General features: G+C 47.0%; 1 protein-coding gene across 3 annotated transcripts in view; it reads left to right on the top strand.

Annotated features, from left to right (window-relative positions):
* Positions 1–17,017, top strand: part of TRIO (trio Rho guanine nucleotide exchange factor) — a 353,227-nt gene that overhangs the window by 219,178 nt on the left and 117,032 nt on the right. For all 3 annotated transcript variants that reach the window (XM_043601001.1, XM_043601003.1, XM_043601009.1), the window contains exons 15-21: positions 470–636; positions 3,113–3,232; positions 4,942–5,133; positions 5,614–5,763; positions 9,633–9,747; positions 12,923–13,038; positions 16,717–16,839. In XM_043601001.1, the coding sequence (XP_043456936.1) occupies positions 470–636; positions 3,113–3,232; positions 4,942–5,133; positions 5,614–5,763; positions 9,633–9,747; positions 12,923–13,038; positions 16,717–16,839 (983 nt within the window). The remainder of the gene's footprint in view (positions 1–469; positions 637–3,112; positions 3,233–4,941; positions 5,134–5,613; positions 5,764–9,632; positions 9,748–12,922; positions 13,039–16,716; positions 16,840–17,017) is intronic.

Raw genomic sequence — 17,017 nt, 5'->3', positions numbered from 1 at the left:
TTTATATTTTACCAGCAGATGTCACTATAGGCTCAAAAATGTAGACAGAAATGTGTAGTGTTTGAAACTTAGCAACAACCTGCATACTACATCACTCATTTTACACAAATCAGATGCTTCCTGAAGAGTAAACTGGGTGTGCAGTGATACACGACAAAAGCAAGCCAAAGTTCGCTCACTTACAAGAGTGAGGCACATGTCACCACTTAACCACTGTGGAAAGATTGACCCGAAATGGGTTTGGTTTGATTAGCCGTGCGTTGTATTTTGCTTTGGAACACAGCAGATGCGTTGTTTGAGACCCCCTCGCGTGCTTGGAGGCACACAGAAACAAACACTCCTGTGTTGGTCACGCCTTCCTTGAACTTGGCCCGACCAGCAGATTATTCGAAAGCACGGTGTCCGTCACACGGCTGAAGAATGGGTCGATGTGCCCACCGAACTCTCGGCTCTCCCTTCATGTCCACAGGCGTGGAGCTGCTTTGCGACAGAGACGTAGACATGGCCACCCGGGTCCAGGACTTGCTGGAGTTCCTTCACGAGAAGCAGCAGGAGCTGGATGTCGCGGCTGAGCAGCATCGGAAGCACCTGGAACAGTGTGTGCAACTTCGCCACCTGCAGGCCGAGGTGAAGCAGGTAAACAGAGGGCTGCGCGCGGATCCGGACCACAGCAGGCCCCCGTGCGTGGGCACTAGGTGTGTGACCACCCGGAAATTGGGGAGACTGTCCCTGTTCCGGACACAGCTGTTCTGACACATGATGTAACATACCCAACCCCAGTACAGCCCTAGCTCGTGTGTAAGCGTTGTTCTCACACATGATGTGACACACTCCCCCAGGGCAGCCCTAGCTCATGAGTGAGTGTTGAGCCAGCGCCCGGACAGCTGTGTGTTGACTCTGTAGTGGAGAAGGCTTCCAGCCCAGCAGACGTAGCACTCGAAAGGAACATCCATTTGGCTTGTTTTGTTACTGGTAATCTCTTGCTTGAAACTCTGAGCACATAGCTTCTCAGGCTAAATAACGATATGAGTTTTCTGCCAAATAGGCTGGTATCACAGCTTATGCAGGGCTGGAGACTTCTTCTGTTACCAGCATGCTGCACTGCCATGTCTCAGATAGCATGGCAAAATAAAAATGGAGTATTTGAAAGATTGTTTTCGGCTCATAGCCATTGGGATTCTATACGTACCTCCATTCAGCATGTACATGACATTTTATCTCATGAGCAGAGAAACCCCTCATGATACCACCTTCCTGGCAAGGAAGGTTATGGCCTTCCGAGATTCTGATGGAGGCTCAGAAAAGCATGTATTAGGTCGAACGGAGGGGATCAGGTGCCTCTGGAGTGTTAGCAGTTTGCGGTGTGTATGTGGGTGGCACTCACACTGAAGCAGGTGTGCTGTCAAAGTGGAAAACTAAAAGAGCACCTGTTGGTGCCCCATGTGATGAGATAAAGTATCGTGACCTGCCTTTTAAAGACCAGTTCATAGGGGTGCCTGGCTGGCTCGGTCAGAAGAGCATGTGACTTTTGATCTCAGGGTCATGAGTTTGAGCCCCATGTTGGGTGCAGATTAGTTACATAAAACTTTATTTTTTTTTAAGTTTATTTATTGATTTTGAGAGAGAGGGAGCTAATGCAAGTGGGGAAGGGGTAGAGATGGAGGGGGACAGAGAATCCCAAGCAGGCTCTGCAATGTCAGCACAGAGCCGGGCACAGGGCTCAAACTCACAAACCGTGAGATCATGACCTGAGCCAAAATCAGGAGTCGGATATGGAGCCGACTGAGCCCCCCAGGCCCCTCCGGCCCCCCAAAACTTAAAAAACAATAAAGAGGGGCGCCTGGGTGGCGCAGTCGGTTAAGCGTTCGACTTCAGCCAGGTCACGATCTTGCGGCCCGTGAGTTCGAGCCCCGCGTCAGGCTCTGGGCTGATGGTTCAGAGCCTGGAGCCTGTTTCTGATTCTGTGTCTCCCTCTCTCTCTGCCCCTCCCCCGTTCATGCTCTGTCTCTCTCTGTCCCAAAAATAAATAAACGTTGAAAAAAAAAAATTAAAAAAAAAAAAAACAATAAAGACCAGTTAATAAAGTGTCCCTCTTGCTAAAAACAAAACCGTGTGTGTAAGAAATAAAGGACTAGACTATCCACTAGGAATTGCATTTGCCTATAAATATTCTCTACATAACAGGGCAGGATGTGGTCGATGGCTGGTGTTCATTTAGCAGCCATGTGGTAGGTTAGGCAGACATGCTGGCGATGGGTTGCCACATGGCTCTTGTAGCCCCAGCTCCCCTGTCCCCTTCCCAGGCAGCAGGAAGGGCAGAGCATAACAGGGAAGAAGCAGTACTTGTATCAGAAATGTGTTCACACGGCTGCCCCGAGGCTGCTTCAGTGATGTCAGTAGTGGGAGGTGCTACAGAATGTTCCTAGCCACGATGAAGCTGCATGTAGGGGTTGGGAAGCAGTTTTAGTCTAAGGCCCCCCCACCCCCCAAAGTCTAAGTTTTCTGAGTAAAGGAGATGAGGAAAGCCAGCTGTAGGGTGGGCAGTAAGCGGTCTTTGCCACAAATAACTACCAAAATGACCCTCCACAGCTGGGGATCCTGTGCTTTGACCCTGGGCGTTACAGCACCTCTGAATTCATTCTCTGGTTAGTGGGCCATTTAATGCTGACATTAAATTAGAAAATACATTGGTGAAGTAACGTAGTTTCCTTACCAAGCAGTTTGCTAATTTTGAATGGTAATAAGGATAAAAGGAATGAAAAATACTTCCCTTGATTATCAGAGAATTATTTGTGGCCGTAGATCTGATAGGTGATTCTTAATCCGTTTTGACCTGTGGACTAACAGTAACCATCCGCTGGACGCTCTGCCTTTTCAGCTCCCATTTGAAAGCATAATTAATTTTAAGAATTAATCTTAAAACGTGGCACTTCTGATCAGATACCTTAGAAGGACATCAGGCTGTTGGCAGGTGGGACCATAAGGAAACCCATGTTTCCCAGCTGATGGGAGCAGCCTGACCTCCTTGCTCACTTGGCTCGTGTCCTGGCTGGCCTGCAGGGGGGCCCCCAGGGGAGGGCAGAGGCTTGGAGGTCCCCGTGTCGTATTTCAGGTGCTGGGCTGGATCCGCAACGGAGAGTCGATGCTGAATGCCGGACTCATCACAGCCAGCTCCTTGCAGGAGGCAGAGCAGCTGCAGAGGGAGCACGAGCAGTTCCAGCACGCCATTGAGGTAGGGACACCGGCCCGCCGCCCGCCTCAGGACATGCATGTACGCTCCCTCGCGGGGGACTGAGCCTGAGCCAGACGGGGTTCAGCAGGACCCTAAGTGGCAGCGCTGATGCTCTACAGTTTCCTTCAGGGAAGCAAACGGGCAGGTGACTATAATGAAGGGGACGATGCGTGTGCCAGCTCGGGGACCTCACGGCGCCACCCCAGAACGCGCGGTGGCTGCCACTGTCCTCCTGCCTTGAGGGTCCCGGCAAGGTGCACCGCCCTCCGTCAGGAACACTTGGCACCCGAGAACCATGCCAGGGTCTGGGCTTGAGGGGTGTTCTGTTTTGCTGGTCTCTTAAGCACATCCCTGACCAAACAGAGCACTGTGGGCAGCTTACCCAGACCAAGTGCAAATCACAAATTCACGGTTATCCATAAACAACACTGCGCACAGAACTCTCTGACCCTGATGAAAAGCAGTGTTTCTCACCTTGATGGGGGTCGGTGCCAGGCTGGGACTTCAGCAGAATGGCTTGGCCCAGTTCCAGGTCCATTTACAATTCACTCTCACAGCATATGGAGTAATTATTTGTAGAGTTTAGGGGAGAGGGGGGAGTTCATTGTGATAGGTGGTCTCAAGGTCAACTCAAGGGAAAAAGAGCATTTGCTTGCAGAAAACTTGTTTCCTGCTCTGGTTGCATACATAGCCAGAGAAGAAGGCTACAGAAAATAGCGGTAATTTATTCTCGAGACTAACTTAACTTTCAACTACTCAGTGTCAACAGACCTGTGTTAACGCTTCCTGAAGCCCAGAGTTTGGGCATCTTTTGAGAATTGTACACTGTGCCTAGTGATTTCTAATAACTGCTAACACATGTCATCGTGTCTGAGTGAAGGACAGGGCCATATTGTATGTGGTCTTTCATGGGATCATTTTGTGCCTTTTCAGGCAATCTGTAAAATTTTGCTGTTGTCTAAAACAAAACAAAACAAAACAAAAACAGTTCATGTCACAGACCCATGGACCCCTCTACCCCCCTGACTGCTACCCTGTGCAGCACTCTGGTTCGTCAGTGGGAGAACCTGGCCTGTCAGCATCTTGTGGAATCTTCTAGGAGCACACACAAGCAGGAATTCTACCGGATTTGTGATGTTATGTTGATATTTTAATATGGCATGAACCTCCAGAGAGCACAGTTGGTTCATTCTTAGCTTTTAATTATGTTTCTCTCTCTCTCTCTCTCTCTTTTTTAAAGTCAATAGTTCTTGAAAACTTTATTCAAGTACACAGTTTAAGGTAAAAATGCACTCACTGTGGCCACCTTTTTGTCCGTGTGTTCATTGGCCTCTGGCTGCTATTGTAAGAAGGATGAATAGGAAGAATAAATTGGGAACATTTCAACAGCTTTCTTAGAATATTGGCTATTAAGGTTTTTTCCTGCTATTTCTCAAGCTGAGAACCCACAACTGAGACCCATTCTGCAATGTCTTAGTGCATTTCATCCTTCATTAGGTAATTTAAGTATAAACACGGTTGTTGCTGGGCATGAACACTTTGTTGTTTTTAACTGAACCGTGTGCTGTGTTTTCAGAAGTGTCCTAATGAGCATTCGCTGAAGTTGTTTGGATCAAAGCAAGCGGAGCGGAGGGACCACAGCCTCCCTGGTAAATAAATGCGTGACGCCCCCGTCACACAAGTGTTCCCTGTCCTTTCTCTTTCCTTAGAAGACACATCAGAGTGCGCTGCAGGTGCAGCAGAAGGCGGAGGCCATGCTGCAGGCCAATCACTATGACATGGACATGATCAGGGACTGTGCCGAGAAAGTGGCGTCTCACTGGCAACAGCTCATGCTCAAGATGGAAGACCGCCTCAAGCTGGTGAACGCGTCTGTCGCCTTCTACAAAACCTCAGAGCAGGTGAGGAGGGCCGCTCTAGTCCTTGGGCTCCTCACCGGCATTCTGTGTGGAGCTTAGTTTTGTTGGATAGCTCAGTCATTAACTCGTCAGTCATTATTATCGAGCCAGTGAACTCAACTTCAAGCAGAGAAAAGCATTCTAGAAGTAGAATGATCCTTGCTTCCCCTAGGAATCCAAGAGGAATAGGTTGGAAAGGACCCGAGAAGACATCCGCTTTCCTCTCCTTTAGATCCATAGCCTGAAACACCAGAGAGAGACCGGAAATTCCGTTTTTATTTTGTTCTCGTTCTGAAAGGCCTGCCTACTTTGGCCCCTGCGTTTGTCCTCACCTGAGGTGGGGCCCACAGTGCCTTCCGAAGGTCTTGGTCCCCAGGCCAGCACTTGTATCCCCAGAGCATGACTGACCACACTTCCCAAAGATGCCATCTGTGGCGTCAGATGCCGAGTGGCCCCTCTGAGCCTGCGGCTTTCTGCTCACAGGTCTGCAGCGTCCTCGAGAGCCTGGAGCAGGAGTACAAGAGAGAAGAGGACTGGTGTGGAGGGGCCGACAAACTGGGCCCCAACTCCGAGACAGACCACGTCACCCCAATGATCAGCAAGCATCTGGAGCAAAAGGAAGCGTTCCTGAAGGTACGGAGTGGCCTCCGGGGTGCTGCTGCGTCCCTGCACAGGGCACACAGACACGAGGGGGCTCCCCTGGACTCTCAGAGAACCACACGTGTCCCCATGTGCTGGGTGTGCAGGCCGCCTTCGCTTTCCAGGGGAAGCCCCTGTGTGCAGAGTGCAGTTTGGTTGGTGTTGAACACAGAAAGAGATTGATTTGGTGAGACAAGAATGCCTGTACCTTAAAATAATCTTCCTTTGGAAATTCAGCCTTTTTTAGGAATAAAGACTGAACCCACTGTACAGTGGATAAGGGGCGGGAACACCCTTTGTGATTTCCAGGATTAGTTACTAATACTTGTTCAGGAAGTGTTTCCTGCAAAACATTTAAGCCCGTAATCCAGGCTTGAAGTTTTAACTGTGAGCAGCTTTAATTGAGGACTTTTTTCTAGCCGCTTTTGTCGTGTGTGTTCGTTCGTACTTCAGTCACCCAGAAGTTCTGAAAAGTGCTCAAACTGTTTGCCAGCACTTCTGTGTCTTTATGATATGGTCTTTCACTCTGGAAAAGATCTCCTGAGACTCGGCCGGCTGCCACTCAGCCCCATGAAAAGTAGGCATGGTGTTTGCTTTTCATTGCGGCCTTACCGAGTTTAGTTTTGTCATAGCTTCAGTGTTCTGACACCTCTCACACCATTTCCTGTTACATTTAATAATTTCTGTCTCCATCCTGAAGGTGATCCTCTGTCCTGACAGAGTTACTGTCTGGTCTGGGAGAACAGATTGTAGCTCTTTGAAAATTCTATCTGGGAACTTTTTTTGAGCTTCCCTCACATGACTCTCTTTTTCGGCGGCCGAAGTTGGGAAAACAGTCGTGGCTTCCTCGGGCTTGTTTTTTTTAACCATTTGCCACAGGACCTGAAAGCCTGTGTATGAAACACCCACCACCGTGAGGATGTTTGGACCTGGAATCATCATAATTTGTCTTTCTCTGGAATCCATTCAGAATAAAACAAAATTGAATACTACTTAGTTAATTAAGAAAGATACTTAGAAAAAATTTAAAACAAAAATAATCACAGGCCTGTTCAGATTTCTGCATTCAATTGGGATTCAGTAGTGTTTGGGTGTTAGGGATCTTTCAACTTTTCATTATGGAAGTTTAAGGAGCATACAAAATAGAACCGATACCAGACTTCTGTGTCCCTGTCAGCCAGTGTCAGTAATTATCAGCACGTGGGCATATGCCCACCTTCACTGGGTTACTTTAAATTCTAGATATTATATCCTTTTATTTGTAAATACTTTAGCATATGACTAAATATTAAATTCAGCCTTTCTGGGGTGCCTGGGTGGCTCAAGTCGGTTGAGTGTCCAACTCTTGATTTCAGCTCAGGTCATGATCTCACGGTTTGTGGAATAAAGCCCTGCTAATATTACCATTTTATAATACTTAGCATGGCACCTGCTTCGAATTCTTCTCTCCCTCCCTGTCCCTCCTGTGTGTGCACATTCTCTCAAATATATTTTTTAAAATTCTGCCTTTCGGGGCACCTGGGTGGCTCAGTTGGTTAAGCGACCGACTTCGGCTCAGGTCATGATCTCGCAGTTTATGAGTTTGAGCCCTGCCTCAGGCTCTGTGCTGACAGCCTGGAGCCTGCTTCGGATTCGGTGTCTCCCTCTCTCTCTACCCCTCCCCTGCTAATGCTCTGTGTCTTTCTGTCTCTCAATAATGAATAATATTTTAAAAAATTTTTTTAGGGGCGCCTGGGTGGCTCAGTCGGTTAAGCAGCCGACTTCGGCTCGGGTCATGATCTCACGGTCCATGAGTTCAAGCCCTGTGTCGGGCTCTGTGCTGACAGCTCAGAGCCTGGAGCCTGTTTTGGATTCTGTGTCTCCCTCTCTCTGACCCTCCCCCGTTCATGCTCTGTCTTTCTCTGTCTCAAAAATAAATAAACGTTAAAAAAAAAAAATTTTTTTTTAAATTCTGCCTTTCAAAAACATAACCACAACACCGTTATCCTGTCCTAAAAATTAACAGTATCTCTTATTTTATACAAAATCCAACAGTGTTCAAATATCTCTGATCGATCCATAAACGTCTTTTATATGTAGTTTTGATCAGGATTCTAAACAGGGTCCACGCATTGATTTTATTGGTATGTCTCTTAAATCTCCTTCAATCTAAACAGCACCTCCTTTTATTAGTATTTATTGAAGAAGTGAATCACTCCTACTGTGCTATTTCTCTCATTCTGGATTTCCATGCTTGCGTCCCACACGGTCCTTTAGCGCCCTGGATCCTCTGAGTTTGTTATGTCAGGAGTTTCCGTCGGATCCAGGTTTGCGTGTGTGTGTGTGTGTGTGTGTGTGCATGCGGTCCGCTTACCTGGCACAGGTGTTCTCCCCATGCGTACTTTCCATGGCGTCACATCAGGAAGCCCAGGAGACCTGCTGCTCCTTCTGTCCGTGTAATCGGGGGAGTCGTCAGTGCTTCAGATGTAGGGGGTCCCATTCACCTGTCACGTGCCTTCCACGTCTGCCTTTCACCCAGTGGCTTTAGTGCCCTGTAGTGATCATGTTTCACAAGGAGTCGCAAAACTGGTAATACTCCATCATTACTTCTGCCTTGATTAGTTAGAATTCTTCCCTCCTTAGCTGTTTGGTTACTTTCAAGTAGAGTTTGTCCAGAACAGGCAGAAGTGCCTGATTCTTTCCATTTGTTTATCATTTTCGGGATAATGAGCTGTTACCCTAACAACCTGTACATATGATTAATTTTCTTACTATCTTCATGGATTGTAATATATTTGGTGTGTTTTAATCAATTGCAGTCATTTATCTTTTTTATATTCAACTTGTCCCATTCGTGGGTGCGCCTTCCATTCAGAAGGGCCCTGATGTCCTTCTGACATAACCCTGGTTGTCTTCTGCAGCCTCCTCACTGTTCAGTTACGGCAGCTGATTTCAGGCTTATCTGGAGAGACCCGTGATAGAGTCTTAGGTTAATTAAAAAGTGTCCTAGCTCCACCCACTAGAAAGGCCTGGAAACAGTGACCAACCAGAAAAAATGAACTCCCCAGTATACAGTCCCAGTTGTGGTCTATATACCATGTACCACACGCAAGGAGACAGAGCTCCCTGAAGAAGGATTAATTCCAGATCTGAGACAGGAAATGTGTAAGCGATTTCCAATTCAAATATAATTAAGGATTTTTTTTCCTCATGTTTTTTTTTTAAATACATTAATGAGATTACTTATTTGGTTTCTAAAGATGGAATGTCCGTTATCTGTGACAGTAATACCACGAAACAAGCCACCCCAAAACTCGATGACTTAAAGTAGGGGTTGGCAGACTCAGACCTGAGAGCTAAATGTGTCTACTCTCATTCATTAACATGTTGCTAGTGGCTACTCTCCTGTGGGGGGGGGGGGGGGTTGGGGAGATAGAGACTGAATGACTCGGGAAGCTGAAAATGCTGTCTGCCCTTTTCAGAAATCCAGGCACAGCTTAGCTGGGTGCTCTGCCTCCAGGTTTCTCCCCAGGCTGCTATTGAGGTGCTGGCCAGGGGATACACCAATATACACCTGGTCATCTGGAGGCTGGACAGGCCGGCGGTCCCTCTCAGCCCCCTGCTGTGTGCACCTGTCCATAGGACAGCGCTCAACATGGCAGCTGGTTTCATCAGGGCAAGGGCTCAGAGACACAGTTGTTCTTGTTGTTGTTTTTAATTGAAATAGGACTTAGCCTGTGTACCCTCCAAAGCACAGGTTGGCTTGAAAACGTTTTAGGTAAAGGTGTATGCTAGAGCTACATGCTGTTGTCACCCGTATGTATTCAAAATACATGTTTGTACGAGTCCAATTAACACCACGTTGCTCTCCCTGTACTTCTTAGGCTTGCACACTTGCTAGAAGGAATGCAGATGTCTTCCTGAAGTACCTGCACAGGAATAGTGTGAACATGCCGGGAATGGTGACCCACATCAAAGCTCCTGAACAACAAGTAAAAAGTGAGTACAGTCGGGACTCCCTTTACCGGCAAGTGATGCAAGGAGCTTGGTGAGAACGCGGTCTAAAATCCTAAGATCTGGGCTTCGTTTTAAATGTCCGTTACGTATTATTAAAGTTCTCACCAATTTTCTTCATTTACTAATAAAGTATGAAACAAATGATCTACATTGGTAATTTATTGAATAAAGTTGAAGAGTGTAAACAGGGAGAACACACAGCATGGTATTTATTAGCTTTGACTATTTTGTTACAACAAGTGAAAATATTGTAAATCGGAGAAAAGAGGAAAATCAGAATTTTTCTGTAGTCAAAATATTTTTAAAAGTTCAAATCAAGAAATTATACACCAATATCGTTCTGTAAAGTGTTATCAATTTGACATACTTAGAAAGCAAATTGCCAGGTATCATATATTTTGGTATCTTTTGAATATAAACTTCTGTAAAACCATGTTTTTATGTATATGTAATGTAAGCGCATAGAAACAGATCTGGGAAAATTTTACACTAAATTATTAACAGGATTGGTATGGGTGGATGTGAGGGGGGCTGATGGTTTCTACTCTAGAATTCCGATGGGATACTTCACAGTGAAAACAACTTCAGGTGTTCTCGAACTTAAAACTTGGATTTCGTCATAGTTTTTTCAGGTTCAAATAAAACGACATGGAAATGGATCCTCAGAAAATGTTCATGAATTTAGAACAGTCTTGACACAAAGGTACCTTGTGTCCACTGTAATCCTTCCCGAGAGCTTCAGAGATCGGCACTAAACACATGAAGAAACTGAGGTCCTTCATCCTTCCCTCTCAGAGTTGGGTTTCATAGGGAAAAAATTGCCATAATCTGTTAACAAATGATTCCTCTTACTCTTTAAGACCATATGATTGGCAGAAACTTTGTTGTATTCTGCTCCCCGTTCTTCGGGATTCATCTGTTAGAGGTGTCACAGAAATACTATCCATCACATGGGTATAATCCTCTAAGCTCCACAGATGAGATCCGTATTTATTACTTGGTGGGCTCTTCTCTTGGGAAAATGAGTGACAAACGCAACCGTTTTTCAGCAGGAGCAAGTTACTTGCATTGGTGATCTGTTTACTTGGCTCATTTCAGATAAAAATTGCCTTTCTGTCATCCTTCAGTATTGCCTTTGGTTGTGGGTCGTCGTCTGCTTTGATCACAAACGTGACGATCCTCATGAGGCTGTCCTAGTCCAATGGGTGTATGTGTGTGTGAGACAGGGGACTGTGTTCCCTGTGCCCACTTACGTGATAGTCGCCGCACATTTGCTGCTGTTTGTCATCGTTCTGGGTGCTCTGGAGAATTAAAAACGAAATGTTTGGTTTCTCTCATTGGGTTCATGTGTGGGACGGTGCATGAGACCCACGTAAGGGCGATGGTGCCAGCAGAGACCCTGTGACCCCAGACAACCCTCAGGTGCTTGAGGAAGGCCAGGCAGTTTCCCCTCCTAGGCCCCGCAGGGTGGTTCCCTGCCCTGCTGCTCACGCGCCCCAAATCAGTCCTGCCCCAGGCGGGGGTGGTGGAAAGAAGGAACTGGAAAAGACCGATTGGCTCACGTTCATTTTCACGCGTCATATTTTCATTTCAGTGGTAGCTTATGGTTCTGACCGGCTTCAGAAATTTAAAGTGTTAATTTGCATTGCTACGTTAGTTTACTTTTTCAGTAAAGATCGTATAGCCTGACCCCTGAGCTGCCAGGTAAGCGCTGCTTACGGGTTCTGGTTTGTCGCAAAGTGGCTCAGCCTCTCGGGAACCCTGAAATATTTGTGGACCGCTTAATATTTTTACAGTTTCCTAGTGTTAATTAAGTTATGATCTAGACACCTTTTATTTGATTTGCAGTTTCAGTCTCTGGAATCTTCTCCTAAAGTTGCTCGTGTGTTTTATAAACCTTTGGAGTAAAACAGACTCCCTGTAAAAATTGTTTTGAGTGTGCAAATGTATATAAATTATCTAATTCCATAGCCACTGGTCACCACTGTCAATACAACTTAGTCCTCGTTCTGTATCAGAATTTAAAGCTCTGCTGTATGCTTTTTAATGTGCAGTATAATGATTTCATAGTTGGCTTAACCTGACCCCCAGATGTTGCTGTTCAGTTTTTCCAAACGGTGCCTTAGTGTTTGTGCACCTGATACATACCGCTCGTGTAAGCACCGTACATCCGAAGGATTGAACAATCGAATTCCTGGTTCGCAGCTGTACACACTTCTCGTGTCGTTACCTGTTGCCAGAGTGTTCACTGCAAGACTTGTGCCCTGTTTCCCGTCAGTAATGCGGGGTCACTGGTGCCTGTACCCTCTGCTCCCCAGCCTCCCAGCATATGGGAGGACACAGTCCTTGCCAGGAACATGGTGGAAGATGGCCCCATCGTTGGAGTGAAGTTAAACATGTTTCTGTGTATTTAGTGGCCACATTTTAGAAATCACAAACTCCATGTTTATATGCTTTGCTCATTTTTCTAACAGACTGTTCATCTTTTTCCTGTTTACTGGGAAGTACACTAGCTCTGTGTTTTATATTTCCTAGTAATGTTAACTGGATTTTTAATTGGTGGTATGTTTTTACGGTGGTTTATGTTTGGTTATGACATTGTATAATTTTTATGTAATCAGGGTTTTTTGGCCTTTCTGGCTCCATGCTTCTCTGTTGTCATGTCCCTGCTTCTCTTATGGTTTATGGTTTTGTTTTTGTCTTTGTAAAAACAAAAACAAAAGAAGAAGAAAGAAAGAAAGAAAAACCAAAACGTTGTTTTCTTCTAGTACTCCACCATTTTGCAATACATCCTTTGTACTAAGTCCCTTCACAGGAAGGTTTGAATGTTGTTGAATGAAATGCCTAATACTGAAGTTTTGTCGGCCGTTGTCAGTTTGTCCCAGCAGGAGACACAATAGCTTATCCCATTAATCCAGCCAGCCTTAAGTTTCCAGTGACCTCCATCCTAAGATAATAAGTTGGGGTAAGAGAATAAGGAGAGGTCTGGTTGACATGCTCATTGAGAACATGGGGGAGGCAAGTGTGGCTCTCTTAACTGAATGCTCTGTCTTACGTTGACATTTGCATGAAGTCTGTAAATAAACATGAGCGGGATTTTGCAAGTGTCCCCATTGATTGCAAGCGCCAACATTCGTCTTCCTCTTTATCCTCTTAGATATCTTGAATGAACTCTTCCAGCGGGAGAACAGGGTATTGCATTATTGGACCATGAGGAAGAGACGGCTAGACCAGTGCCAGCAGTATGTGGTCTTTGAACGAAGTGCCAAGCAGGTCGGTCACGATCCCGGGCTCCCCATTGCTCTCCACCCTCCGTTTACACCTCTGTCCTCAGCTGGGCAGCTCTGGACGTTGCAGCCATGTTGAAAACCACTTTCAAATGATGAGACCAGTCGTGCCTTTTAAATAAGTTTGCTATGAAAAGAAAACCCACAACCCTGTAAAACTGTGATTTGGGCTCCCAGCAAGCATGCCACACAGCCTGCCTCTAGTGCCATTACCTCGTATTTAGGACCAGCGAGTATGAGTCATAACTATGACGATGATTCAAAAATCATTGTTGGGGTGCCTGGGTGGTGCAGTCAGTTGAGCATCCAACTTTGGCTCTGGTCATAATCTCGTGGTTCGTGAGTTCAAGCCCCGTGTCAGGCTCTGTGCTGACAGCTCAGTGCCTGGAGCCTGCTTTGGATTCTGTGTCTCCTCCTCTTTCTCTCTCTGCCCCTCCCCTGCTTCCACTCTGTCTCTCTCTCTCTCTCTCAAAAATAAACAAGCCTTAAAAAAATTTTTTTTAAATCATTGTAGAATCCAGGTCTGTGCTTATATAAATATTATAGTGGGTGTTTTTTTTTATATTGCTATATTTATATTTTCAACATAAAATTTTGTTCTTCAGGTAAATTGAGCTAAAATAAAGTGTGCCAGAATTTCTAAGAATTCAGTAGAATAAAAAAATGTTCAGGCAGTTGGCTAATGTAGAGATATCAAGACGATTTTTTTTTAATGTTTATTTTTGAGAGAGAGATGGAGACAGAGCACGAGTGGGGGAGGGGCAGAGAAAGAGGGGGACACAGAATTGGAAGCAGGCTCCAGGCTCCGAGCTGGCAGCACAGAGCCCGACATGGGGCTTGAACTCACAAATTCAAGATTATGACCTGAGCCGAAGTCGGGTGCTCAACTGAGCCACCCAAGTGCCCCAAAGATGATACCTTTAGGGGGCCCCTGGCTGGCTCAGTCGATACAGCATGCAACTCCTGATCTCAGGGTTGTGAGTTTAAGCCCCAGGTTGGGCATGGAACCTACTTAAAAAAAATCTGTTTAGAGTTTCTGTCTTCTGAAGTCATTTTGAGATAAGGGTTTCTGCCTGAATGGTTAGTCATGGAAGATCATTTTAGAGTAAAGTCTGTCTGACCCCTAACTTGAACTAAGATTCCTGTCACTTCTCCTTGGCCTTAACGGTAGCATAGGAATCCATAGCCGTTTGTCCAGAATTTGGAGCGTCAGGAGGGAACAGAGTGGACAGAAGGCTGATTCTCAGGACGCCTGTCTGAGCCTTCTCCTGTCCTGCAGGTCAAGGCGCCTCTTCAGTGCTGTGGTCCCTGGTGACCGCACCACACATGGGCGGTCTTCTAAATTCACCTGTGCCTGTCACAGAGTAAGGCAGTCAGTTAAATCTTTTAGCTTAAGAAAGATCGAATATTCCTCAGCACAATTTCCCACTTAGGGATTTTCTTTCAGTTTGGTCAATGTTGGTCTCCAGAGGGCGGCCGGGTGCTCTGGGGATCAGTTCCCCAGAGATTGATAAGCTGGAGTTCATGGTCCATGGACCTGGCATCCTGTCTCAGTCTTTCTCTGCTGGTTTCACCAGGTGTAGTTATCATATTCCCAACACAAGGGCAAGCAGTAGTATTTTTCAGAGCTTAAATTACATTTTCTTAACATTTGATTTGATGATCATTCTACCATATTTCAGATGCATGGGGGCCTGATTTGTTTCTAATTAGAGATTGTTTCATAGTCTTTTCTCCCATATCTTTCTTTATTGTTTCTCTGTTAAAAGGCAAGCAATCAGCTGCAGAGAACAAAATTGTAAATAACTATTTTAATGGAGAAAAACAATAGATGTGTTGTTGCTTTTTCCTAAAGTTGGCTCATTGGCCAAAAATGAGATCATTAAGCATAGGCCGTGGCAAACGATGACCCCGTGGCCCTGTGGGTTCTCTTCTGTGCCATGATCCTGGGGTAAAACCCAGTAGTTACACCACCAGTGTCTGCGCTTCTCAGGACAGAGCCCTGAGGTCACCTGGATGCAGCGTCCCCGGTGGGGGTCCGGAGGGGGGACTCTGGCCGCGGTTCTGTCTCTGGGCGAGTCCGGCCCTTGGACTTCCTGGTTGCCTCCTGCCTCTTCTGCTGCTTTCCCAGGCTCTCTGCTGTCCCGTCTTCCTTATCTCTGCAGCTGAATGTTGGCATTCTCCAGGGCTCGGCCTGGGGCTTGCCCTTGTTTCTCTTCCCCATCTTCTTATCTCCTCTGTGGGTGTCTCCCAGCCCTGACCTCCGTTTCTGGCGTCCAGACTTACAAATCCCAGTTGTCTCCGTGGTGTCTCCACTGGGGCCTTCCTGAGAACAGAAGTGGACTCACGACGCCTGACCCCCGCTCCTCGTCTATGGGGCGTGTCCCCCTCGTCTTACACAGTGTATCCCCTGCGCCTCCTCGTCTTACGGGGTGTGTCCCCCCCCATCCCCTCACCTTTCAGGATGTAGAGCTCCTTTCCATCTTTCCCCGGTTTCTCACCTTCACTCCCTCGTGAGTCCCACAGGTGCGGACTTCCCACACGTGTCAGGCCTGCCCTCCCCCTTCACGTCCAGAGCCCTCGTGCTATGGAAACCCCAGCCGTGTCCTGCCCAAACCTTTGAACCAGTTTGCCGACCCGTGTTGCTTCTTCTACTCCCTGTCCACTGCAGTTCCTTTTCCTCACAGCAGCCCCACTAGCTTTCCCACAAAAGTCCAGGCTGTGCCTGTGACCTCCAAGGCCCTCCTGCCCTCCCCGGCCTCTCTCCCCGGCTTCCCCAGCAGGCCAGCTCTATCAGCCTGGGGCTGTGGTGCGTACCTCTCCGCCTGCTGAGCTTCTCCCCATTCTTCTGAGCCCCCCCCCACCCCGCTTCGCAGCCAGCCCCTCTCAGCCTGGACACTGCATGTGCTGACCTCCCTTTCTAAGTGTGGCGTCCCTGCCCTCACTTGTCTTCGTGCCTCTTTGTACATCCCCCTCCCCAGTCGGCAGGGGGAGGCAGGGCAGCCGTACCCAGGCCTGACAACAGTGACACCCCACTCAGGAAGCTGCACGGCAAATAATCTGTCTGGGTCGTGCTTTCCTTTTCATGTTTTCTAAAATGCTATAAGTGCTGTGATGTATCTAGTAGAGACAGTGATGTCTCTGCTCTAGAAAGCAGCTCACAGCGGATGGCCCAGAGATTACAAACAGCACATAAAAATCTTCTACAGTTTTCAAAAATTTACTTATTTTAAGAGAAAGCCTGTGAACGTGTGAGCAGGGGAGGGGCAGAGAGAGGGGGAGAGAGAATCCCAGTCTCGGCACTGTCAGCATAGAGCTTGACTCAGGGCTCGATCCCACGAACCACCCGATTGTGACCTGAGCCAGAAATCAAGAGTCAGATGCTTACTGACTGAGCCACCCAGGCACCCACGAACCTCTTGAACACTTTAATCATTGCTACAGAAGTGACATGGTTACAACCTTCTAGAATGTCAGGTGTTTTTTTTTTTCTTTCAATTTTGGAATTGCAGTGCTTATTTCAGAAGCCTGTCTCTCTTTGTGGGAGCACTCTATGCGTGTGCCAGCGCTGGCTTGTGACATCACATCTGAGTGAGATACGACAGAACTGGGACCCTCTTTGCCAGTGCTGAGCCGTGAACGTCTCCATTCCTTCCCTCTCTAGGCTTTAGAGTGGATCCATGACAACGGAGAGTTCTACCTTTCCACACATACGTCCACGGGTTCCAGCATACAGCACACACAGGAGCTCCTGAAAGAGCACGAGGAGTTTCAGATCACCGCGAAGGTAGGTCCAGGTTGGTGGTGGCCGTCTGTTCCGTCACCCGCCCACACAGCAGGGCTTTCCAGAATAACCCACCACAGGATACTCCGTGTAAATAAGGTATTGCTCAAAGAAATCGTTTCATACCGTATCCAAAATTGGAGACACAGGGACCCCCGTGGCTTGTCCTACATTAACGTAG

The sequence above is a fragment of the Prionailurus bengalensis genome, chromosome A1 (genome assembly GCF_016509475.1).
Source record: "Prionailurus bengalensis isolate Pbe53 chromosome A1, Fcat_Pben_1.1_paternal_pri, whole genome shotgun sequence".
Classification (NCBI taxonomy): Eukaryota; Metazoa; Chordata; class Mammalia; order Carnivora; family Felidae; genus Prionailurus; species Prionailurus bengalensis.
This window is presented reverse-complemented; position numbering and strand designations above follow the sequence as displayed.